The sequence below is a fragment of the Cercospora kikuchii genome, assembly GCF_019650295.1.
Source record: "Cercospora kikuchii DNA, contig_00005, whole genome shotgun sequence".
Classification (NCBI taxonomy): Eukaryota; Fungi; Ascomycota; class Dothideomycetes; order Mycosphaerellales; family Mycosphaerellaceae; genus Cercospora; species Cercospora kikuchii.
Genome location: NW_025408586.1, coordinates 1,927,320 through 1,951,329, shown reverse-complemented (window position 1 = coordinate 1,951,329; position 24,010 = coordinate 1,927,320). Strand labels below are relative to the sequence as shown.

At 53.1% G+C, this 24,010-nt stretch overlaps 7 protein-coding genes across 7 annotated transcripts; 4 read left to right on the top strand and 3 right to left on the bottom strand.

The window, feature by feature from the left end:
- Positions 1-929: 929 nt before the first annotated feature.
- Positions 930-2,333, top strand: CKM354_000853600 (uncharacterized protein; the record flags this gene model as incomplete). Its single annotated transcript, XM_044803916.1, has 1 exon — positions 930-2,333. The coding sequence occupies one exon, from the start codon at positions 930-932 to the stop codon at positions 2,331-2,333; it is 1,404 nt and encodes a 467-aa protein (XP_044659851.1).
- A 214-nt stretch (positions 2,334-2,547) lies between these two features.
- On the top strand, positions 2,548-4,533 carry CKM354_000853500 (TFIIH/NER complex subunit TFB1; the record flags this gene model as incomplete). The annotated part of the gene is made up of 1 exon (XM_044803915.1): positions 2,548-4,533. The coding sequence occupies one exon, from the start codon at positions 2,548-2,550 to the stop codon at positions 4,531-4,533; it is 1,986 nt and encodes a 661-aa protein (XP_044659850.1).
- Positions 4,534-7,515: 2,982 nt separating this feature from the next.
- Positions 7,516-8,367, bottom strand: CKM354_000853400 (uncharacterized protein; the record flags this gene model as incomplete). Its single annotated transcript, XM_044803914.1, has 2 exons — positions 7,516-7,983; positions 8,047-8,367. 2 exons carry the CDS (start codon positions 8,365-8,367, stop codon positions 7,516-7,518), a joined length of 789 nt encoding a protein of 262 aa, XP_044659849.1.
- A 675-nt stretch (positions 8,368-9,042) lies between these two features.
- On the top strand, positions 9,043-9,600 carry CKM354_000853300 (uncharacterized protein; the record flags this gene model as incomplete). Its single annotated transcript, XM_044803913.1, has 2 exons — positions 9,043-9,475; positions 9,533-9,600. The coding sequence occupies 2 exons, from the start codon at positions 9,043-9,045 to the stop codon at positions 9,598-9,600; spliced, it is 501 nt and encodes a 166-aa protein (XP_044659848.1).
- Positions 9,601-10,251: 651 nt separating this feature from the next.
- Positions 10,252-13,095, bottom strand: CKM354_000853200 (uncharacterized protein; the record flags this gene model as incomplete). Its single annotated transcript, XM_044803912.1, has 2 exons — positions 10,252-10,527; positions 10,579-13,095. The coding sequence occupies 2 exons, from the start codon at positions 13,093-13,095 to the stop codon at positions 10,252-10,254; spliced, it is 2,793 nt and encodes a 930-aa protein (XP_044659847.1).
- A 2,539-nt stretch (positions 13,096-15,634) lies between these two features.
- Positions 15,635-16,058, bottom strand: CKM354_000853100 (uncharacterized protein; the record flags this gene model as incomplete). Its single annotated transcript, XM_044803911.1, has 4 exons — positions 15,635-15,655; positions 15,708-15,802; positions 15,857-15,953; positions 16,011-16,058. 4 exons carry the CDS (start codon positions 16,056-16,058, stop codon positions 15,635-15,637), a joined length of 261 nt encoding a protein of 86 aa, XP_044659846.1.
- An 879-nt stretch (positions 16,059-16,937) lies between these two features.
- On the top strand, positions 16,938-20,505 carry CKM354_000853000 (uncharacterized protein; the record flags this gene model as incomplete). Its single annotated transcript, XM_044803910.1, has 4 exons — positions 16,938-17,317; positions 17,374-17,453; positions 17,585-17,632; positions 17,696-20,505. 4 exons carry the CDS (start codon positions 16,938-16,940, stop codon positions 20,503-20,505), a joined length of 3,318 nt encoding a protein of 1,105 aa, XP_044659845.1.
- Between the last annotated feature and the right edge of the window lie 3,505 nt (positions 20,506-24,010).

Here is a 24,010-nt window from a genome sequence, read left to right as displayed (position 1 = left end):
TGGGGATAATTCAACATTTTGGAAGGCGTTTTCTCATCTTCTTGATACTCTTGGCGCAGGTCTGGGAGAATGGAGATGTCCATTGACTGTTCATTCTCGCCAGGTGCTTGGTAGTCCAGAATGCATTGGCCGCAAAAAGCTGTATTCACTCGAGCAGGTGAACACTAGCTTTGGCAAGCTCCGTTCGTTTCGCTCCCCGAGACACATACATCCGTTAGCGCATCTCACTCCGCAACCTGTCATAGCTGAGCAGGTGTTCGAGTCTTCCTTCACTAATTTGTAGCTCGCATCTATGACTCAAACTGTTCTCGCTTTCTGCCGCTGGGCTCTCGGCACTTCTCGATAGAAAACGGCAGAGGCCATTGCGGCGATCGAGAAATTGCGGGTGTGATGAGAATCATGAGGTGGTATGGAAGTGGGTTCTCTCGTTTCACCTCGGTGTTCAGCCGCAATCGCCAAGGTCTTTGGCCCATAATTCTCCAGATATTACGACTCAATGACATTTTTGTCGTGGGCAAGCAGGTTGCTGCGCTTGACTTGTGACCTGCAGAGCCACTTCCTAGCGCGTGTCGTTCGTTGTCCACTGAGAGCGTGGAAAGAAATGCTTGTCTGCTTGTTGTGATGAGCTTGTTTGATGACGTTGCTTGGCTGCATTGCTTCAGGTTCCGCTTTTGCCAGCCACGCAGCGATCTATGCACCCGAACATCATTTCCCTCTCTCACTTCGGGACATTACTCCACACAGCACGCTTGACGTAGCTCTTTCCAAGTTTTGTAGGGCGACCAGCAAGATCGCGTCAGGCATCATGCAGGTACACATAGCATAGATCTTCGATACAAAGGTAAGCTAGTTTGTGCTACTCACAAACAAATACCACAGAACTGCCCTTTCCCTGGCAGCGGCATCCCAGCGTGGTCTTACTATCTGGTATGGCTATGTCTACACTAGCTCTGGTTGTTGCCCTCGCGGCGCTGTCCATGGCCTCGAGCCAACAGCAACCCCTATACAGCGAGTACAGCTTCAATCCGCTGGAGCACTTGGCTGGTATCGCACCATACTTCGAGCCAAACGATCCAGCACGAGAGCCCAGTCCACCTCAGGGCTGCGAGGTCGAGAAGGTCGCATACCTTGTTCGCCATGCCGCTATCAATGCAAACGACTTCGACTACGAAACCTACCTGGAACCTTTCACCGACAAGCTCAAGAATACTACCGTAGACTGGTCGAAGATTCCCGAACTGTCATTTCTTTCAACATGGACGCCCCCTAAGCTGGAAGAACAGGAACTGGTGACAAGAAGCGGGAAGCTCGAGGCTGCTCAGCTTGGTGTTCAAATGTCCTTCAGATATCCGAAGTTGAGACTGCCGAAAAGAGTCTGGGCGAGCACTGCTGAGAGGACAGTCATCAGCGCGAAGGGATTAATTCGAGGCCTGGAGACAGATGAGAATCAGATCAACTTGGTGCAGATCTATGAGGGCAAGGAGTCTGGCGCCGACAGCTTGACACCATACAAGGCGTGCCCCGCCTACTCTTCCTCGCGCGGTTCTGAGCAAAGCCAAACTTATGCAAAGAAGTATACCGCGCCCATCCTGGCAAGGTTGAAGGCTTACGCGCCAAACTTCAACTGGACGGTGAACGATGTTATCGGCATGCAAGAGTGGTGTGGCTACGATACGGTTGTACGTGGCAGCTCGCCTTTCTGCTCGACAACGCTTTTTCGCCCCGATGAGTGGCTGCAATTTGAGTACACTCAAGATCTCATGTACCACCACAACACCGGCTATGGCAACCCAGTATCTGGATCTCTTGGATATGGCTGGGTTAATGCTACGCAACAACTTCTTTCATCCGATGACAACGATGACCAGGATATCTACGTCTCATTCACGCATCGTGAGCTGCCCCCGACTGTGTTGGTTACGCTGGGATTGTTCAACAACTCCGACTCCACTGGAGCCAACGACATCAATGCTACCATGCCACTAGACAAGGTCAACTATCACCGCCAGTGGGTCAGCTCATATATCCTTCCATTCTTGACCAACATCGCAGTCGAGAAGATGAACTGCACGGGCTCGTACGGCTACCAAAACCAGACTGACCCTACGTACTATCGCGTTCTGGTCAACCGCAGCCCACAGACCATTCCTGACTGTCACGATGGCCCCCAGGAATCTTGTTCTGCTGCAGGATTCAAGAACTTCGTGGAAGAAAGAGGGCAGTTGTTTGGCGATTTCGCTGGCGCTTGCGGCGTTGAGTACGACAATTCGACGAATGTGATGAGCTTCTACTCGTCGTCAGACAATGGCACAATTGTGGGCAAGAAGCATTAATAGACTAGCACGAATGTAATGTGTAATGATGAATGACATGCGACGTGACAGTGTTCTTTTGAATTGCCAGGACTATTCAGTCTCGAGTGAACCAACAGTGACATACGTGCTGTACGGAACCTCTGCCTTTGATGTTTGTGGTGGTGGTGCCTGTCCAATAGAAATGACGCTGACTTGAAGTTCGCCTCTCCACGCCTCGCTTGCACCTTCAACGATGCCTCCTACAATCGCGACCGCCGTCTTCAAAAAGAAGGACGGCATCCTCACTGTCGCCGAAGATCGCAAATATGTCTTCTGGAGTCCAGCATCGCCACCCTCATCACCGCCCTCGGTGACAATACCTGTCGCTGACATCACAAACCTGCAACAAACGCCTGCCACGTCGAAAGCGATCGCGCTGAAGATTGTAGTCGGAGAAGCTAGCTATGTCTTCACCTTCAACCACAAAGAGAATGCGCGCAAGGAGCAGGAGAACACGACGGAAGTTTTGAGGAATACTATCGCGGCGAACAAGGCCAAGGATGCTGCTCAGCTTGTTGCGCCTGCCGCTGGAGCGGCTGCTGCAGGCGCTGCTGGTGGCGGAGATAGCAGTGCAAGCGCTGCGATGGCCATAGCAAAGGCGGTCTCATCCTCAAAGGCTGACGAAGGCTGGTATGATGATGCGAAGTTGAAGTCGGACATCAGCTTACAGCGCTCGCTGCTCGAGTCGAATCGCGCATTGCAAGAGAGATTTAACCAGGCGCTGAAAGACAAACCTGAATCAGTATCTCTTGCACAATTCACAGGGCAGTTTTGGTCTGCGAGATTGCATTTGCTTCGGGCCCATGCCATCGAGAAAGCTCAAAAGCAGGGAGAGTACAATGTTCTGCCCGAGATCAAGTTCATCGTGAAGCCGGCGGAGAAGGCAGGCGAGCCGGATGTCAAGCATTTGGCGATCACAAAAGAGCAGATCCATCTCATTTTCAAGCAGTACCCCATAGTGAAGGAAGCCTACAACGACAACGTGCCTCCACTCACTCAGACCGACTTCTGGACGGGTTTCTTTGGCAGCCGACTGCTGAAGAAGCTGAAGGGAGAGAAGATCACGCAAAATGACAAGCGAGATGCCAGGTTCGACAAGTATCTGGACCGGGAGTCGACTGGGCCCGCCAGCACACAGCACATCCCACACTGGATGGACCTGGAAGGCAACGAGCAGAATCACAGTCAGCGAAAAGGCAACAGGCCTGATCAGGATATGCGTCCGACTTCGACAGACAAAGTGCCGATCTTGCGAGTGCTGAACAACCTTTCGGAGAAGATGATGGCACATGTAGCGCCTGAAGATGACGAGGCTCACGCGCCGATTGGGTTGGACGAAGAGACTTTTGAGCAGCTGCGACTTCGCGATCTTGCCAATGAGGACGTAGATAATCGGATCAGGCTAAGTATCAAGGAGCAACAGCGGTATTCTGGAGGTGATAAAGATACTCTGTCTGCTGATGCGAAGCTGTACGCCAAACAAGATCCACGACAAGTTCTTACATCGATGAACAGCGGACTTCAGCCCACGCAGCTTGGCAGTGATGTCAAGGGTACCCTCCGGCTAGACCATGTCATCGGATACCATACGGACGACGATTCAGATTCAGACGATGAGGCGTCTTCAGCACAAACGAATGGCAATGCAAGGAAGAAGAAGCTTAAAGTTGGCTCGCACGCTGCGATGGACACCGCGTCGACGACAATCATGTCTTCGATTAAGTCGCGGCGTGACTTCAACTCACCGGAAGCGACGTCTCTGAATGGGCTGAGTCCTGAAATTTACGACAATCTGGTCATGACAAACAATACTACGAACGAATTCTTGCACTATTTCTGGAGCTTGTTCCTATCAGGAGACGCCTCGAAGACCAACGAGCTTGCGCAGCTTGTATCCACGCTCGACCGCAGCGTAGATCGCATCAATGCTGTGGGCGCTCAAGCCGATATTGAGCGGGAGCAGAAGGTTGGCAAGCTCAAGAAGCAAGTAGAAGACTACTACCAGAGAACCGGCAAGCGCCGGAAAATTGATTATGATAGTACGGTGGCTGGCGGAAAGAAAGCCGTAGATGCTATGGTCAAGCCGACGCTGCAAGCGCTTGCGCAGGCGACAAGTGCGTACCGAAAGGCGTTTGAGGAGCAGAGCAAAGAGGCCGCTGCTGCCACTGCTGCTGTGTAACACTAACTAGCTTCACTGGGTGAGATACTGGGTCGATGTGCCTTGAAGATGGCACCGAATCAGTGCTGATATCCTGCTCACTTGGCCCGTTCTTTCTGTCTCTCAGCATCAAGGATCTGGAACACATTGATAGACAGCTGTAATTGTATCACTTTCTCGCACAACGAGAAAGAGTTGCTCGATCCCGAATTCTGCTTGAAAATAGTGTTGTCAAGTTTGTGCGACAATCACGTTAGATTCTGCTCCTATTTTCGTACAGTGATCGGAGCAATGATAATGCAGACGTACTAGGACAAGTATTCAAAAGTGAAGTGCGTGCAATACGTGAGTGATGCTCAGTTGATATATCGAAGCGAGTGTGAAGTTGTTTACTGAGGCAGCAACGCCAAGAGAAGGAACCAGCCGCAGCCGCAGCCGCAGCTTGACCCAAGCTCTCTTTGCTCAAAATTCTCTACTGAGCAATTTCAGCCGCGTCTCTTCAACCACCTGCAACATCGACATCGCCGCAACACAACAATCCCAGTGCTGTCGGCAACCAAGGTCAACCAAGGCCAACCATGCCATGAAGTAGTCAATGCTTCTCGGTAAGCGCTATCCCTCTTGCTCCCCTTTCATCCTGATGACAATACGCACAACCGCAAACTAGAGTCTCTGACCTCTTCGGAGGATTGAAGCTACATTGCTACGTCAGTCTGAACGACAACGCTCGCCTCTCGCTGCAAATTTGGAGTGCTTTGCGATCTCTTACTGACAGTGACCAGGCTCTGCCGAGATCAAATACAATCTCTGATAGGCACGATGCCACCTCGCACGCCAGCACGGACTGATCCATGCCCGAGGCCCACGACCATTCGCACTCAGCATTAGCAGCCGCAAGCAGACGCATGCATGACCATGCCTGATGCTGTCACAGTTGGTAGGTCAGCTCTCTTCATCAGCACGACTTCTGGAATGATGATTTAGCAAAAATTGGAATTACCGCCTGAGGGTTTTCTACTCATTATCCTTTGATGCGAAAATGGCTCAAATCCTGACTACACCCCCCTCCACGATTGCTCAACGAATTAATCTGTTGAGATGCATGTACTAACGTGGACGTAGCAGCAGTGATCCGGACCCGCGAGTCCACCGAGTCTTTTCAAGGCCTCACTCGTACCGCGTTCGCACATCCCTTCGTTATCACCCTTTCACCGCGCCCAAACAATCAGATCCACTACCGCCGGCATGGCCACCGACGCCATGACAGAGGAGTTCCGAATCTATCTCCAGTCTTGCGGCGAGGACCATGGGAAAGTGCGCCGTGCCAAATGCAGCACTCAGCATGACTGCCGCCGGCTCGGGAGCGTCTTCGGGAAAAGCAAGGCTGAGAATGGCGGACGACTGCAGTGAGGGCATGGCCACCCAAATCATTGGTGCGCTGCAGCAAGCAGGAAGTCGCGAGATCAGTGGAGAGCAGGCACGGTGCCACTGGTTCTGTCGTGGCGAAGACCGAGAAGAAGCAGCGCATGAAGGCGAAATCTGATCTTGATCGAGGCATATATGGTAAGTCTTCACTTCCTTTCCGACTCGTCATCTGATGAAGCGGCACTGGGCTCCGACACAAACACATGAGCCGATACGCCATTCTGTGACAGGCCTAGAAAACCTCGTCCACTGATTTTGACATTCGCGCATACGTCTCTTTACGAGAACGTTTATTGGAGCTCACAGCTGACCAGTGACTAGTCCAAACGAATTTGAGTGCATTACCAAGGGTAAGGCATCATCCTCTCCTCTCCTTCCACCCCATCCGAGATTCCCTGATGACTCTTGATGACGAGTCTGATTCGGCATTGTCGATGCAGACACAAACATTACCAAACCATTCATGCCTAACTGATAGCAATCTCCATATCACGTCCTACTGTCTCACAACACATTTGCTCGGTGCAACCGCTGACGAGACAGAACAGCTTGATCTTTCCTTGGTCTGCTTGCCCACCCGCATTTTGCGAGGTGTTAGCTGCCTCAACACCACGTACTCGGCCGCAACGTCGACCTGATGGTAAGCACTCCCAATCTCGACCTTTACTACCATGATGATTCCAACAAAACCAAATGACAAGCATATGTCCAAGCCACTGTGACAGGTGGCGCAGACGAGAAGTTGCGAAAGCCTGATCTCTTGTGGCTTTACATGATGCATTGCGATCTCCTTGATGCACCGCGTACTGACTCAGATTTGCAGATCAGCAGTGGTCGGCGACAATGCGAGGCCAGGATGACATGAGTGATGTTTGGTAAGCGATTTTCATTCGTTTTATACACACAAACATTCCATGATGATTCCTTATCATATCTCACGACGGTCGGCCGAGCAGTCAAAAAGTCTGCGTTGACGAGATGGCCCCTGACAGGGCCTTTGATTCTGATAGCACCATTCCCATTCGGCATACACCAACATCAATTAGTGTTGAATCATTGCTGACTGGACTCCAGGGTTGTTCCATCATCTGGTTCTCACGTACAGGAGTCACCACCGTCCGGGAGGCGGTGCGTAATGCTAAGCTCCTCGCTCAGCAGAGCGCTCTATGTTTGTCAGGCGGCCTTGCGCCGGCGCTGCCAGATGGCGATCCGAGAAGCCAAATGTCGTAGAAGAGTACAAGAGCCGAGCTGAAGAGGAGAAGCGTCAGCACGCAATCGCCCATCCAGGCTATCGGTATCAGTCACGCAAGCCATTTGAGAAGAAGCGCATGACCAAGAGCAAGTTGGCCAAGCTGGTCGCGAACTCCGGCAGCATCAATGCTACCATGGATGCGCGACGTATCTTGGCCGCGACAATCAGAATACTTCACAAACTGAAGTGTGCTCATCGAACAATTCTTCATTCCAATAGTCTGCTCTGAAGTGCTCCGTAACGCCGTCGCTTACCCATTGAATCATGGCACGTCGAGTGCTCCAACGAGAATAGACTAAACCAAGGGTGAAGCACTCTCCAATTGCTCAACCGCCCAAACAAATGCCAATAAATTCCTCCTGCGTGATGCCCCCCTGGCCTCGCACATCGAACTCCTCAATCATCGCCGCCAACTCTTCTTCTTGCAGCCCCTCTCCCAACTCTCTGGCCACTCTCCTTAAGTCTTGCAGTTCGATCCTCCCTTTCCCATCGGCGTCGAAAAGCTCAAACGCTCTCGCGATTTCCTCTCTTGGATCGCGGGCCAGCACGCGCTGTGCCGCTATGCTAACAAATGCCTGATGCGAGAGCAGTAACCGTGACGGCCCCGAGAAAGTCGGTTGTGCAGGTGGAGGCACTGCTGAGCGAGTCCCTGTGAGCGATGAGGCTGGTACACCATGTTGTTGGAGAATCTGAAGAAGTTCGGTCTTGGGAAGTTCAAAGCCCAGGGCTTTGAGGGCGACTTTCAGCTCGTGGTAGTCGATATGGTTGTCCTTGTCTAGGTCGAAAAGTTGAAACTGTAGTCTCAATGTTAGCGACTTGTATGCGTTTTGCGTATTCTCTATCATGCATTTGCTTACAGCTTCGTTGATCTCTTCTCTCTGTTCCTCGCTGATTCTATCTAGCGCATCACGCTCTTCTGCTTCTCTTCTCTCCCGTTCGAGGCGGTCTTGTCGTTCGCGCTCGAGACGTTGCGCATCACGTTGTTGTTGTGTGGTGCCGGAAGGTCCTGCTGTGCCGAATCCTCCTCCTGCGCCGGTCGCGTTGTAGCCAGACACTGGGTTTTGCTGAGGTGCTGCGAAGGGTGTTTGGGAGGCGTAGGGTGTTTGTGCACCTCCTGCACCCCGTGTGAGGCCTGTTGTATATGGGCGAGAGGGGAATGGTTGATGTGAGGTTGCCATTGTCGCTGGTGTCGATGCGCCGGCGGGTGGTTCGTGGTACGCTCAGTGCGCTTTGAGGTTCGATGTGTCTTGTTTATTGGATTTCGCTTCGCACCCGGAGAACCGTGGCCAGGAATGCTTTCAGCAATCGTGGCTCATGTAAGAAGCTTTGCGACAACGCGTGATTTCTCGAGTACTTTGTTGATGGTTAAGTTTGCGGTTTCACGCGTCACGCGCGTTGCCGAGCGATGGAGAGATGCCAAGGATCGGCAGCTTCACTTCACTCCGCATTCTATTCTCACCGTCACCATACCCGCAATCTTCGGGCATAGAGCAAGGATTCTGGCGCTGAGGTATATGGACATGTTCTACAAGAGAGCCACCGCTTCCGTGACTGCACGCACTCGCCTCTCCCCGATTTCGAAGGAGACCAAGTCTTGCAGACGCAGGACCAATAAGGTTGAGAGTGCATGACATTGGACCAGAGCTGTCGAGGTGGCATCGAACATGCCGGATATCTCGGCACATAGGATGCGCAGAATCGAATGCAAATCGACGCGCCCTGAGCCACTTTTGGAGCGATGAGTACGCAGCTTATGCGAATAGACACTTATAGGTCCTGCGAGGCATACTCCAGCTCCTAGAAACGTCGACTTTCAATTTTCGCCTTTCCCCCTACCACATCCTATCTCTAGCATGTCGCAAGACCCTACTCTGCCCTCTAGCCCGCCATGGTATAAGACATTCTTCACCGAAATTCTCCCAACGCTGCACCCCTTCCATCCCTTCCTGGTCGACCTGTCCCATTACCAAGCTCTCCGCCGCATGGACCCACAGGACGTCCCGAGACTCCATCGATTTCGTGAGATCCTCTCTGGCATGGACGATTCCTCCGCAATTAGATCCTCAATCATCTCGGCCATCCTCACATCTTTTGGCGGCCTGCTCTTCCTCTCCGCTTTCGCACTGCCATGGATCTGGGAGCCTGAATCGCTTGCCTGGTATCACTGGTATTGGCTGTTCCTGGGTACGATGAATATTCTTTGTGGCGTAAGGACATTTCCATGGAACGGAGAGACGTTGATCAGGAAGAAGATGGAGTTGGACCATTTGGAGAAGTGGGAGAGTGGTGAGTTTGTTTGGCGACAACTTGTTTGGGAGACCATTCTCGCTGATATCGTTGCAGAGAGGAAGAAGCCGCTAGAAGGACAGGCAGATCCTGTCAAGATGGTGCAAGTCGAGTGCAAAGTATAGATATTTCCCAATGACACGAAAAGTAGAATACAGTGCTCCCTTTCCAGTCGCAAGTGTGGCACCTCATGAGTTTTCGAGCTTTGGGCTCAATATTCTTTCTCTATACACAGTAAGAAGAGGCTAGCTAGATCAGCCCAGCACATATTTATACATGATACAGACCTTCCGTCTCGTCATTGTCTGTCGTCTCCAAATTTTCAGGATACGCCTCCAACACCAAATGTAATGTTTATTTTCACATTGAGCTTGCAAGCGAAATGCAGCCTTCATCGAACGCTGCCGTGTATGAAATGCATCAAATGGCCGGGGGTCCAAACCGCTCATGTCACCCACGCTTGGAAGCGGAGTCAACGCAACGAGCGAAACGTGCATCGATATGCCGCCTGCTCCCATGGTCTTTTGAAGTACGTGCAATAAGCGCCTCCTCGCAATGCTCGTAAATGTGGCAGTATTCCTCCCAGATGGTCCACTCGCAAGCACCAGGTAATGTCATGTCTTTGCCACATTCTACATAGGAAAATGCAGATCTCGGATCCGGAACAGAATGTATGATGTGCTGATAGTAATGCAAAGGAAATGCCTCTACTTGCCCGGCAGTACCGAGAATCCATTGGAAGCCTTTTGTGAACATAGCACCGTTGACGGTCACCCTCAGGTGGCTTGTGGCTGTGACTGTGTCTTAAGGGCCTCGTTCGATGGGGGCAGCCCGGAATTAGGCAAGTTCATTGTGGTAGCTGGTGGACTTCCGAGGCTCGTGGCTGGTGTCGATCCGTTTGTAAGGTATGATCCTCCCTGTGATGATGCAATGCTGTTGAGACGATTATGTGCGAGGCTGCCGGGTCGACCTGGGCCACGGCCGAGAGGTGAGTTGAGTTGACGAGTCTTTCGAACCTCCGTCTCGAGTCGTCGCCGTTCTTCTTGCTCAGCCTGCACGAATTGTCAGCATAGAACAGTAGAGTGTAGAACGAGTAGACTTACTCTGAGTAGTCGGAGTCCTTCAGCTCTCGACTCTCGCATCATCTTCTTGAACTCTTGTCGGAGCACCATGACACTGGTGCTTTCTTTGACCACGCCATCAGCGCCAGGAGACTTGACACCCATCCACTGCACTTGATGATCACTCAACTCTCCTTCCAATTGTTCTGTCCGTTCACGTAGCGTGTCAATAAGGTTCTCCAGCTGACCACGTTCCTTCTCCAATTCGAGCGACTCGCGAGTCATTTCCTGGAACTCCGTCATCATATCTTGCAACTCCTGCTCGAGCAACTTCGTCTTCTCAGCGTGCTCACGCCGGAGCTGAGCGATTTCCTGGTCCTTCAGCGCAGCAAGGGCATCCAATTCTGCCTCGCTTGCACCAGCTTCCTTCTGCCGCTCCTTACGCGAGCCGTAGGCGCCTTCCAGCTCCGCCTTCGCCATTGTGAGCTCAGTAGTGAGCCTGACAAGCTCGCCCTCCATATCTTGCATCTCCTGCTGAACGTCTTCGAGCTTCTGTTTATGGGCGTCTCGTTCGGCTCCGAGCGAGTCCCGTTCAGCAACAATGAGAGCATGTCGCTCGTCAAGAGCCTTGCTTCGTGCTTCGGCAGCCTCTACGGTCTTGCGCAACTCGTCAATCTGAGACATGACCTCCTGCATGTCTGTCTGCGCCTGTTGCGCCTGCTGATCGGCGAAAAGATGATTCTCCACGGCCTTCGCCAGGTCCTGCTGTGTGGCATCGTAAGAGCTGTTCAGTGCTTCGTAGCGAGCCTGAAGCTCTTGAATTTCCCGATCCTTTTCCATATCGGACTTGCCATTGAGGTCACGCTGTTGCTGTATCTGGCGACGAAGAATCTCTTGCTGCTCCTTCGCGCTGTTGGATACGTCAATGAGATTTTGCACGCGTGAACTGAAAGCTTGCAAAGAGAAGTCTTTGCCACTTGCTCCGTCAACTGGGCTCGACCGATGCTCATCGGAGAAGAGGTCCCACAACCCTGCAACGACTGTCTCATACTCCTCTGCTCTCTTTGCCTGTTTGGCGGCAGCGGACTGGGCGTCCTGGATCCCTGATGATGCATGCTTGGCAATTTCCAGCTGCTCGTTGTGCTCCTGCAGGAGCTTTTGCAGCGTGTGCAGACTATCCTCGAGGTACTGCACCTGGTTCTGGTACCCATGGCCTGTCGCCTGTGGGGGCTCTTTGAGATCCTTGAGAGCCTCCATCACCGACGAGATCTGCAGAGTGCTGTGAAGTTGATTGTTGACGTCCTCAAGCTGCTGCTCGACCAAATTTCGGGTTTCCGAAGCACTGTCTTGCACACGTGCATAATGCACCCTATTCTTCTCTCGTTCCTGTTGCATGATCTGCATGTTCGCTTCCAGTACCGCGAACGTATTCTCGAGGGATGATTCCAAGCTCTCGGAAGGAGCGATATGTGGCTCTGGCTCCGGTTCCTGGCCACGCACCTGACTGGCGTCCGTGATCACGCCCCGCAACTGTGCATTGAGTTGTTGCATCCTCTTCTGCATGTTGATCATTTGTTGCTCATGCTCTGCTTGCATTCGCTCAACGTCTGCACTACTTTTGGCAGCTGCGGGGGCACCCTTCAAGATGTCTCTTATGCCGTCGAACTCGTCAAGCCCGTCTGGCGCATGTCCGAGCACTTCGTCATCGCCGTCAAGGTTTCGGTGTCCATTGGCAAGCCAGGCTTCTGAAGGCTTGTTCGCCTGATCTGCCAGCACGGCAGCAGTGTGTCTGAGCAGAGATCTCTCCACAACTTGTCGTCGTTCCATCATTGTTCTGATTTGCTCATTGAGCTCATCCACTTTCTTGATGCTTTGTGATAGCTCGTCCTCAGCTTGGATAAGGCCTCCCGCACTGTTGTTGCTGCTCGTCCGTTTTCTGCCACCCATCAGGCTGTGCCTGTCCTTGTCTGGGCTTTGCGGAGTGTCCGGCCTGCCATCCTTCTTGCCGGCGGAGTACAGCCTGTTCAAGTTCTGCGCGGCATCTTTCATTTTAATCTCCAGGACCAGCTTGCGATTCGCAGCATCGATCCGCGAGTTGAGCCTTGCATGTTCTTTCTTCAGTTCATCGATCTGGCCCATGTCCAAAATCTCGAAAGCCTGTGTGTCCAGCAAGGCAGTCTCGTAGAGCAAATGCCGCCCCACCGCATCGTGGTTCTCGGCGTGCACATTCGTGTTCAGCTGCATATGATGGCCTGCGATCTGGTTGTCCAGGCCGAACTTGATGTCCTCAAAGTGGTTGCGCGCATTCCCATTGGCATTGGTGTGACTGGATGGCAGCCTGGGTGGCTCCGGGAAACTCGAGTCGAAGTCGAAGTCGCCGTAGCCACCGTTCGTGCTCTGGCTCAGGGCGTGTGCTCTTGCTGGCATTGCTGGCGGTGGTCTGGTGGCGTAGGAACTGCGTGCAGATGATAGAGGACTCCCGTAACCGCTCCCGTCATAGCTTTCGTACTCTGGCACTGATTTCCGCCCGTGCTGGTAGCCGTTACCATTGCTCTGCATCCTGTGCGTCTCTCCGCGTTCTCCGGTCGGTCGACGGCGCCAGACAGTCTGCTCGGCTACCCAATGCCCGTGCGATGCCTGTGCCGCGTCTTAATCTCTCAAAGGCGCCCTGGGTATGATGCAACACGATCAAGCATTGTTCATGCGGGCGCGGTGGAGGAGTGAGAGGCGGCGGCGGTTGCCCAGGTGGCACTGGTGGTGTGCTGGAGGATCGAGGAATGTCAGCTGGAAATTGGTGTCTGTCAGGCAGTTCGTATGCACGCCGGCGCACGTAAGAAGCAGCCCCCAAAGATGGCACCCCAGGCTGGCGGGCGGCAGGGATGATGCAGCACACTTTATTGCCAATTGCTCTTCCTCGACAGCCCCAGATATGAGCTGCTCAACGCCGACAGCCAGGCCTGCGCTGTAGAAGTCCAACGTGCAAATGTCCAAGGAATGGAGCACGAAGCGTCAAAGAGTGGAAAATGGAAACGCAGGGCCGCTTCTTCAACGGCCATGGAGGAGCGGAGCACACGCAGCGCAGCGCAGCGCTGGCCCAGGAACACGGAGAGGCGCTAGAGTTGCGCACCGCCGGCCGGCACTGCCGCGAGTGAAGACCGCTCATAGGCTCACGCGGGTTTTTCGCGCGCAGAGCCGCCGTCTTTTCACAAGCACCGAGCAGGGGAACGACGGGCCCCTTTTCCACGCGACTCAGCGTATCAAAATCGTCCGCACGCGTCCGCCGGCAGACTCGTGATATATTTAAGTGCGGCCTACCCTACGCGGCAGGGCTGCTAGTCAGAGCCACTTTCATGCTGGTCAAACACGGCCACTCCCACACGCTGGCGACCAATCGAAGATCGGCAATGCGAACTGTGAAATATGCCAGAGCTGAGGGTGTCCGGTCATGACACATGTGCTCCCCGGGAAGCAGATGCTGTCACATAACCTTGATCATAATTGCAAAAGCAACGGTGCGCAATGATGATGCCTGATCCCCAACGCCCACTACCGCTCACGGGTTCTGCAAAAGCGTGCTGCGCGGTGCAGGGCAGATGGAATATCACCGGCCGAACCACAAATCCTCACTGTGAAGGGTCGTATAGCCAGTGATCTTTATCGAGCCTGATATCTGTCCCATCATCCCAAATGCAGGTCCTGCTGTCCAGACGCTGGCCGTTGCACGCAAGATCCATGGCCTAAGATTGAGCTTCATCGCGCTATCTTGGGATCCTGAGTCGAGAGCAACTGGCATGACTGCGTCTCCGATATGCTCGTTTCGCGCATCTGTAGTAGGTCGGGCCCGAGCACTTTGGTACAAGGTATTTCTGTTCAGAAATACAAGCAATTGACCCTCTCTCACGCTGTTCGCGATGTACGTTCAGCGTACCTATCATCATTTGAAACAAAGGCAAATCCAGCATACACACTTCAATGTTCTCTACGTGATGTAGCACACGATAGAAGGCAGTTCTGAAAGTGTTCGTCTTGACCAGCGTCTGACAAGAAGAACTATACTCTTCGGCCTTGTGTTTACCATTCTAGAAGCACTTATACAGCAAACTTTCAACGCTGCATGTGCCATCAATCACATGGCAATGATGGCATTTGGCGTCATTTCATCGGGATCGTGGCGTTTTCATGGCTACACGCTTCACATATCGAGAGTTCGTTTGCCGGACGTTGCTAACGAAAAGGGCAATCGCGATCGCGAGCAGTTAGTTCCATTGTAGCGAAATACGATGACCACTTCAACGGCGTACTTGGAGCATGTTGTGCGTCGTGAGATCGCGTTCAGAACTGCGCCCTCGTTGTAGACCACGCTATGTCATTCACTTCTCTCCCCAGGTGCTGAGAATTGTGCGCGATATCTTCAAGGAGAACCAAAGAAATCATCGAGGGTGTTATGGTAGAGGGGAGGTCACGCTCGAAGGTAGATTTCATTCAAGCTGTGTCGGTCGTACGTATAAGCGGTGTCCTGTTGTTCTCTTGGATGGCGATAGCCCCTAGAGTGAAGCTGTATAGAAGCTCATACTCATGACAAGCGTTGGAAGTCGATGCGCACGTATGAACCAGTAGAATGTATACTCCGGCAACAGCATCACTTTCTCGCCGCGACGTCGAACTCGACATCCTCAATCCACAAGCACAAATTTGCGGCAACAACATCTTGAGCTTGTGCACCAGTAAGATGTCTCGCACATCACGTCCCAGGAAGTGGCCTCTAGGTAATGGCAGTCCCAGCACGACCTCGAAGTCAACGTTTTGCATTCCTAACACATGCATTTTTGACTCCTTCTTGCATGCCCATGCTATCGTGAGAAATCTTTCAGGTCGTGCTGTTCGAGGAACCCCGTCCGCTGCTTCTTGTATTGTAGACAAACCTCCAGTTCAAACGTGCACAGAACTGTGCCGTCAACGGAGATTCTAGAAGCCCAAGTGAGCGGCTTTGTGAGTGGCTCCGTACTGTATCAAATGGAAACAAGGAGGAGCTTTTCTTGTGATTGATTCGAAAGTTCTTTGGTTAAAGTATCTCTGGTAACGTACAGCACATCTGCATCTATGCAGTGCCCGGTTCAAGCTGCACATCGTCAGTCAACAGGCATACTATGTGCGATGTATCCGCAACTTACTCTCCATGGATTGCTCAGCTCAAAGCCCTTTGGTGCCTTGACGTTGTCCGTCTGCCCTCGCAGGAAACCCGTAAGCCGCCTGTCTCGGTCCATCACTGCGCGCGCTCGTCAGTAGTCCGCCTTCGTGCCATATCTTCTACCCCACATACTTTGCTTATCCCACTGGTCTACCGAGTGCCGTTGTCTCTTGCCACCATTTTGCATGTGTCGCAGCTTGCTCAGACCCGCGCCCGACAAACCGAAGAACTGCGGAAGTTGTTAGTGCATTCGTAGTCGGATCGAGTGGGAGGAGCGCAATCGTACGCCGAGGCAGATGGCATATGGGAGAAGGGCTTCGAATGGCACGCCCATGGTGGTGTAGGCGGCGGCGCTCGTTCGTGGTGTGGTCAATGGCGGAACTGCGCTGCTGCAGCAGTCGGTGGTGATGTTGTATGCTGGAGTTGCTCGGTTGAGGCCAAATGTCGTGGCTGCGTGATGAAAGGCTGAATGTCGACACTCTCCACCCTGAGTCTGTCTCTTCTGATGGAACAGGTGAGTACTGCCTGTCAGTGACTCAATGTTACGGTCATTTGATAGAACACGTCTCGTTTGCAATCGTACCGCTGTACTTGCAGTTGCAGAGGGAGAAGGAGCTGGCTGTCACGACTTTTGCGGGAGCCTCGCGCGGGACAGCTGCTTGATCGCAGACGTAGGGAGAACGGTGGGGACTTGAGACACGCATTTCCAGACAACAGCAGCATCGAACGCCATCTCGACCACTCTACCAGTGTCGCATCGCCTCAAACTCTTCATCGAGCCGCAGAATACCCTCCATCGAGCCTGCCAAAAGAGAGCAGCACCGCTTTGCGGGCAAGCGCGGATTAGTCAGGTGGAAAGCAGCGACGACGACAGCGACAACGCGCTCAAATCAGCTCGAGCACAATCCATATCAGCTACACGACGTCTCCGCAACAGAAAACGCGTGCTGAAGCTCAGATATCACGTCCAGATACCAGTCTTGGCGGATGGGTCTACACCTGGCTGCGGAGCAGAGACCGCTGCGCAACTGAGGCCGCGAGCGAGGCGCACAAGCAAAATCACGAAGGCTAGAGGCAGACGGAGAGGTCACATGGGATAAATCGCGATCCGAGAGGCAAGGTGGCTACCATAGTGCTCAACCACGCCCACCCCACCCCGAGCAGGGTGCGCGGCCGTGGTGTTAACTACAAGGCTCACTTCGCCGCCGAGAAGATGGAGCTGGACGAGGACGCTGATGCGCCGGGTGAAGAAGAGGTTGACGAGGACCAGGAGTTGGAGTACGATGACGAGGCCGATGCTGAAGGCGAGATCGAAGAGGAAGATCTGGGCTCCGAAGCTGATGCCGAGGGCGAGATTGAGGATGACGACGACGAAGGCGAATTTGTGGGTGCTGTGAAGACACGATCCAGTCGAACAAGGTCCAGACGGTCTCCAGAAGACGAAGAATCGGAAGGCTATGAGGGGAACCAGGAAAATGATTCCGATAGCGAGAGCTCTCAAGCGGACGAGGGCAGCTGGCAAGCTGCTGACGATGCTGAGGAAGACGACGACGACGACACCAAGATTGAAGGCGCCGACGCTAATCGCTGCATGTAAGTTGCTTCGGGGCGGAAAATGTGTTGTAGAACCTCGCTAACGAATATTGCAGTTTTTGCAAGCAGACCGAGGAGAACGATCCCGGTGAAGAATTTGAGGAATATCTGGCGTGTGCAGTTTGCGGTGACAATTGTAAGTTGTTGTGAGAGGAGCGAAGCTTGAAATCGAGTTTCGAGAGGTAAAGGATGGAAGAATTGCGGCAAAGCAACAAATGATATCAAACGTTCAAGGGTCCGAGCACGCGCTGACTTCCGTTCCTGCAGCCCACCGGCAATGTGCCAGAGATGCAGGCTCGCTAGCTGCCGACCAAGGTGCGTACCGAGACCTGGATATAAAAACCACACTGTCGCACATCTACTGACACGATCTTGTAGAGGCTGCACATTGGCGATGTCAAGACTGCGTGGCCAACGGCCTCGAAGAAGATTTCAAAGATGTGCCCCAGATGCTCTCAAATCGGCGGCGATCGTCTGCGCCAAAGATGGCCAGAGATCTATTGCCACAAGCTCGCGGTGGCATCAAGCCTGGGTCGCACTCAGTATTCAACACCCTCATACTTCCCGACGACGAGATGGATGGGTCGAGATCGCTCAGGAAGCGCAAGACTCCCTCCGAAGACGTAGATGATGCTCTGCGCAGCAGCAACCGAAAGCGTCCGAAGACGACAACGCCCGAGGGTGAGCGCAAGGACCATGTGCCTGAGATCGTTGTAGAGCAAGCTGAAAGCGTCGACGACGACGATGCCAAGGCGACATCGAAGACACGATCAAGTCGACCCCAACGGCAGAAGAAAGATAATCTTGGATGCAGGATCGTCCATCGCTCAGACGACCCCAAGAGTATCATCATCTCGTTCCCCGTGACGGTGGCGCAATTCGAGACGATCGAGAAGGATGTGTTGAAGAAGCAGAAACGTCGCGAGCGTGACCGAGCACGACGAGCCCGCAACAGCCGACGTACTGTTACTGCCGAGCCAGAGGACGGTTCCGGAAGTGTCTCGACGATACCCATTGTGCAGACGACCATGTACAACAACCCATTCTTTCCCTTCCAGGATCGCAACGTAGACGAACATCAAGGCAAGCCTTATGGCGGCATACTCACAGACGCAGAAGCCGATACGAAAAAGACATATCCAGACGATACCGATCGAGCCGCTTTCCAGGCTGCGAGGGAAAAGGCTGACGAAGAGTGGAAGCAGAAGCTCGCACGACAAAATGGTGAAACACCTGCACGACCCAAAAAGGCTACGCCCGCAAGCAAAATCAAGTGCATCAATTTTGGGCAGTACGAGATTGACACGTGGCACGCTGCACCATACCCGGAAGAATACAGTCGCAATGAGCATCTCTACATCTGTGAATTCTGTTTGAAATACATGAATTCGGACTATGTCGCATGGAGACATAAACTGAAGTGCTCAGCGAGGCATCCTCCTGGCGATGAAATTTACCGCGACAACATCATCAACCCAGACACAAAGCAAGAGACAACTCTTTCATTCTTCGAGGTCGATGGACGACGTAACCCGCTGTACTGTCAGAACCTCTGCTTGCTGGCCAAGCTCTTCCTGGGGTCGAAAACGCTCTACTACGACGTCGAACCCTTTCTGTTCTACATCATGACCGAGAATGACGAACACGGATGTCATTTCGTGGGCTACTTTTCGAAAGAGAAACGCGGCATGGGTGCACCTGCGGCTCCGATTGAACCTAGGACGTCTTTCGATGAGAATGCACAGAGTGTTATTGCTGCTGATAACCAGGCAAGTCTGGAGGGCACGGCTCAAGATCCTGCGCTGCAGAACCCAGGCAACAACGTGTCATGTATTCTGGTTCTGCCCGTTCATATGCGACGCGGCTTTGGCAGAGTGCTCATCGAGTTTTCTTACCTGTTGACGCAAGTTGAGGGTCGAACTGGGTCACCGGAAAAGCCATTATCTGACATGGGTCTGGTCTCCTACCGGTCCTACTGGCGCAACGTTCTGTGCAAGCTGCTGCTTCGGTATCGCGACAAAGAAGAAGAAACGAATGCTGGCAAGCAGCTTACAGTCGTACAAATTGCCAAGGAGACTGGAATGACACCTGATGACATCGTCTCGACGCTCGAAGGGCTTCGAGCGTTGGTACGAGATCCTCACACTGGAACGTACGCACTCCGGCTGGATTACGATTACATGCAAGAGTATGTCGACAAGCACGAGAAAAAGGCGACGATCAAGATTAATCCACACAATCTCTGCTGGACGCCGTACATTATGGGCAGACCTACGAACTTGTTCGCCATGGGCGAAGAGACGAATCAGCCTATCCAAACGGTAGCGTCCCGGGCAGATGAAAATGCTGAACTGCCTTCGCAGCCAGAGGAAGGCGTGAAACAGACCTTGAAATCGGAGGAGGCTGCTACTGATGGAGGCCAGACGAATGGCGATGTCGCCGTTGCGACTCCGACAACAGAACTCCCTCCACCTGCACTCGATGATCTGGAGGTCTCGCCCAAACATCCCAAGAAGACGCCGCCTCCTCTCACGCTCACCCCTCAAGCCTCTTTCATCGTGGACAAGCAGAAGAACAAGGACAAGGACTCGCCCTCTCGCCGTTCCCCTCGCAAGACACCGAACGGCCATACAACCACGATGCACATTCGTACAAAGTCTCAACAGCTCGCATCCGGGGAAGCAACGCCCAATTCCGAGTCGACCGGCTCGCAACCCACTTCCGCAGGACCCATCCCACCTTATCGATTCGAAGTCTTCCCTCCTATTCCTGGCCAGCCGCAAACCGTCAAACGACGTGCAAATCGTCCATCGGCGCGACGAACAAGCTATCGCAACGCGTACGGCACTCCAGCTCGACGGCGCAGACCGGACAACAGGACCAATGGAGATAGTCCCTCCAGGCCTAGAGACCGGACTCGAACGTCATCGTCTGCCAGAAGCAGAAGCAAGCCTGAGACCCCTGCGGCGGGTCCTAGCAGTCTGCGGAGGGGTCGAAGTAAGCTAGGTGATATTGTGACGTTGGCAGATGTGGATCGCATCACCGAAGAACAGGACAAAGCTGCAAGCGAGATGGCGGCTAGTCATGATATTGCCGACGACGATGAGGCTGATGCTCCTGGCGAGGAGGAAGAAGACGATGAGGCAGACGCCCCAGGCGAGGAGGAAGAGGAGATCATGTACGAATGATGACGGCTTCAATTGCCCACGCTTGATGCGAGTGCGAGAGTACCAAAGGTCTGTTTTGTCGCGTTGAAGCGAGTTGCGGGTTTTCATCTGTTTTGGGGGTCCCGCCGGCCAGCGGACCATCTTTTCTTTCTTTTGCGAGAATGATGGTCGTGGGATTTGTCTTCGGGAGGAACAGAAGTAGGGTCATGCAGGATGACCCTACACACGATTGGGAAATGGGAGGATGTGCTCGACAGCAGGATTCTCGTGTCAGGATTAGGAATCGGCCGAATTCGGTCGCTGATTGTAATTATACTTGTTCTTCTTCCCCCATCATCAGACAAGGGACAATGAGATACCCCGAAAAGGATGGATGCGTTAGATAGCTCTCCGAGGCGGAGACGCAGGGCCCGAGTGCGTGTATACTATATTGAGTAATGGCAATGAAGGATCAAGTTGGAATGACTGCTTTGGGAGCGACTTTACTTTTCTGCATTGTTTCGGACCTTGTGCTAGGCCTGTTCGGGTAGCCGTAGTGATGATACGAGCGAGGATAGCCGGTATATGGAGCCGGAATAGAGATGCTCGACGATCATCCGCTGTCTGTCGATCGTTCTGAGGCAACGCGGTTGTGATGTGCTATGGCAAGACTGCCCAACAGTTCGAAGTCTCGGAATGTCGTGGCAGAAGACGAGGTTATTCCTCACAGTCGTCGACATCGTGAGCTGATGGGGAGCAACAACAGGACTTGACAAATGACGATCCCGGTCAATCCCCTACGCAGCTCGATGGTTGATCAAGCGATCCTGACATCCCGGCAGCGAAGACCTTGTCGGCGGGACTTGCAAGGCTGCGCGCTAAGATCAGCCTTGCGAAATCAATGTCATGCAAGTATGTCGCGCGTCGTGAAGAAGTACATCCACGCACGAGCACGGAGCTTGTCCTTGGTTACGACATGCGAGGTCAAGGAGTATTAGCTGACATTCTTTCCCCATGTAGCTTGTGCCTTCGGAGAACTCCATCCGGTCTGACGTTTGTCATAGTACGCCACTTCTGCTGTTCTTCGTATGGGATACCGCGGAGAGTAGTCCGCGGCTGCCGGTGGATCGATTTCTAACCCCAGTGAACCAAGAGTTGCGTGTTCAAACATAGGTTTTTGTGGAAGCATTGATCCAGGTTGCCGGAATTTGTGGTGGGTCGGGAAGAAGTTGGCTGCTGCTGCAGCTCATTGAAGCTTCTACTAGGAATTGGCAATATGTGAGCCGCTGTTTGTGATCGTCAAGGGTTCCACGACCTGCTTTGAAGGATTCGGAAGGGATGGTTTTGACAGCCGCCAGAACCAAGGTCTTCTCGCGCGGCTAAGTCGTTGGCGCAGGGGCGGATAAGGTACCACCAGCTGAAGTGCCTGAATTTGAAAGCTCAGAAATGTGGAACCGAGTACGACGGAATTCTGTACTGATGCATGAGGTATACTTGAGCAAGCGACGTGCAGGACCTGGACGGGGCGTGAAATGCAGCAATTATGTGTGCATGCAGGTAGCTCTCAAGTTCATATTGTGATCATCAATACATTGCCTCTGTGCGTTTCACAGTCTTGATAGGTACTGCGATCAGTCTTTCCAGGTCGATCAAGGCGGACAACGACGTTGCCATCGTTGGCCACAGGCCAACTGAAGTTTTCTGACACGAGTGACGCAGCAGAGTCCCGAAGGCGTCGCCCAGTATACTTCGGGAAATAAGACGTTCGCGCAGATTGATGGGAGTCCGTCTGAGTACTGTTGCATGGATGCATTCTGGGCCTCGTGCTCTTGGAACTCAGTGCGTAAGGCAGTAGAATGGCGGATCATGTTGAAAAAAGTGAGAGAGTCCAATGCGTGCATGCTCGGAGCTCCACGTCTTTCATAGACTGTCAGCAATTGTTTCATGGCATAACTCACAAAGAATACGACCTGACGAATAATTCTCATGCGATGAGGTGCGATCTTCCACGCATACTGCGCAAACTACACAAATGACTTTCCTCCTTCTTCGGATACGACTGATGGGTGACAGAGGTGACTGGGGAAGTTTTGAGGCTAGAGCCTTGAGATTGTTCCCTGGAGGTGCTGCTCAGGAGGGAATCAAGTCTCGGGAAGAGAACAACCAAAGTCCTGCAGCAGCAAAACGTGTCTGGCACGCTTTGATCTCTTTTAGGGCGTGGGCAGGCCGAATGGTCGAAAGGCTGTCTCGGTGGTTCTTCCACGTCGTGAAATGCTGCCGCCCGCTGTTCGATAAGAAATGGAAGGGCCGGGCAATGGAGTAGACCTGCAGTGTATGCCAAGTCCCATTGTTCGGCCCCATCAAATGACGCAGACCATGAGAACCTAGCTGACACGTCGCTCGGGGTGTGAGACTTTTCTGCTGGCTCGAACGCTGGTAATTGCATCTAAAGATCAGTCATCGAGTCGAGTCGTAACGTAGAGTCAACAGAAAGTCAAACGTCCTCATCTTGCCCAAGGTAGCGTACGCGTGCGTTGCTGACATGTGCTTGTGACGAATCTGTGCGTTTCTTGCCACACAATGTGCTTATCAGTCGAGCATTGGGGGCCATCTGTGCTACACCATCGAGCGCAGTTCCGAAGGCCTTGAGGATCGACAAATGCCGCTAATCTCATGCTGTACAGGACAAGCCGCTCAGCACCGTGGGTCAGTCTCAATGTGAGCACACCGTTGCAGTCGTGTCGTATCCAGTGCAAACAGGACTGAAGTATGACCTCGTCGGAGGCAGCGATCGCCAGCCCAATACAGGTGCAGATACTGAGTCCAATGCCAATCGAAGACGAGACCTGCAACTTCACGCGAGGGATGCAACGCGCGTCTTTGAGTAGCATTCGAAACTTCTCCACATTGCACGCTGCAGTGTTGCATTGGTGTGTCGCTATGAGCCCCGTCATCACAACGTGCTTTGATCAAGTGACAGATAGGCATAGTAATTCGGATGGCCGGTGTGAAGTGTTATGACCATCCTGAAGCCCGATCATGCCTTCTGCAGCCAGGATACAAAACCTTAAGCAATGTGATGTCTGAGCTCATCGAGCCTATTGGAATGGTCGCGCGACACGATGAGCTCCACGAGGGCGGTGTCATGAGGCCAGTGCTGCATGTATGCCCACCTGCGCACTCCTCTTTGGGAAGACACGCTGTGCAGCCGCTTACAGAGACCGAAAGGCCCGGGACATGTCATCCAGAGTTCGTCGTCAGTGCTTGCCAGTCAGTGTCGATCACCATCGTAGCAGCGGGCATTGACCTCCCGCTGAGGGGAGCGACTCCTCTTGCCAACTTCGCAGATGGAATGCCAGCCAAGCCGGAGCGGGTCGTGTCTGAATGACCTCCGAATGACTGTTATTGTGCTGGCCTGATCACTACTGCAGTTGCACGGACAGCGGAACAGCTCATTGCGTCGCCAAGAGTTGCCCTCCGATGTGTGGTCGTCACCGAGAGCTCCAAGACGCGCGAGCAGTCCGAGCTGGCAAAGGAGGCGTCCGTG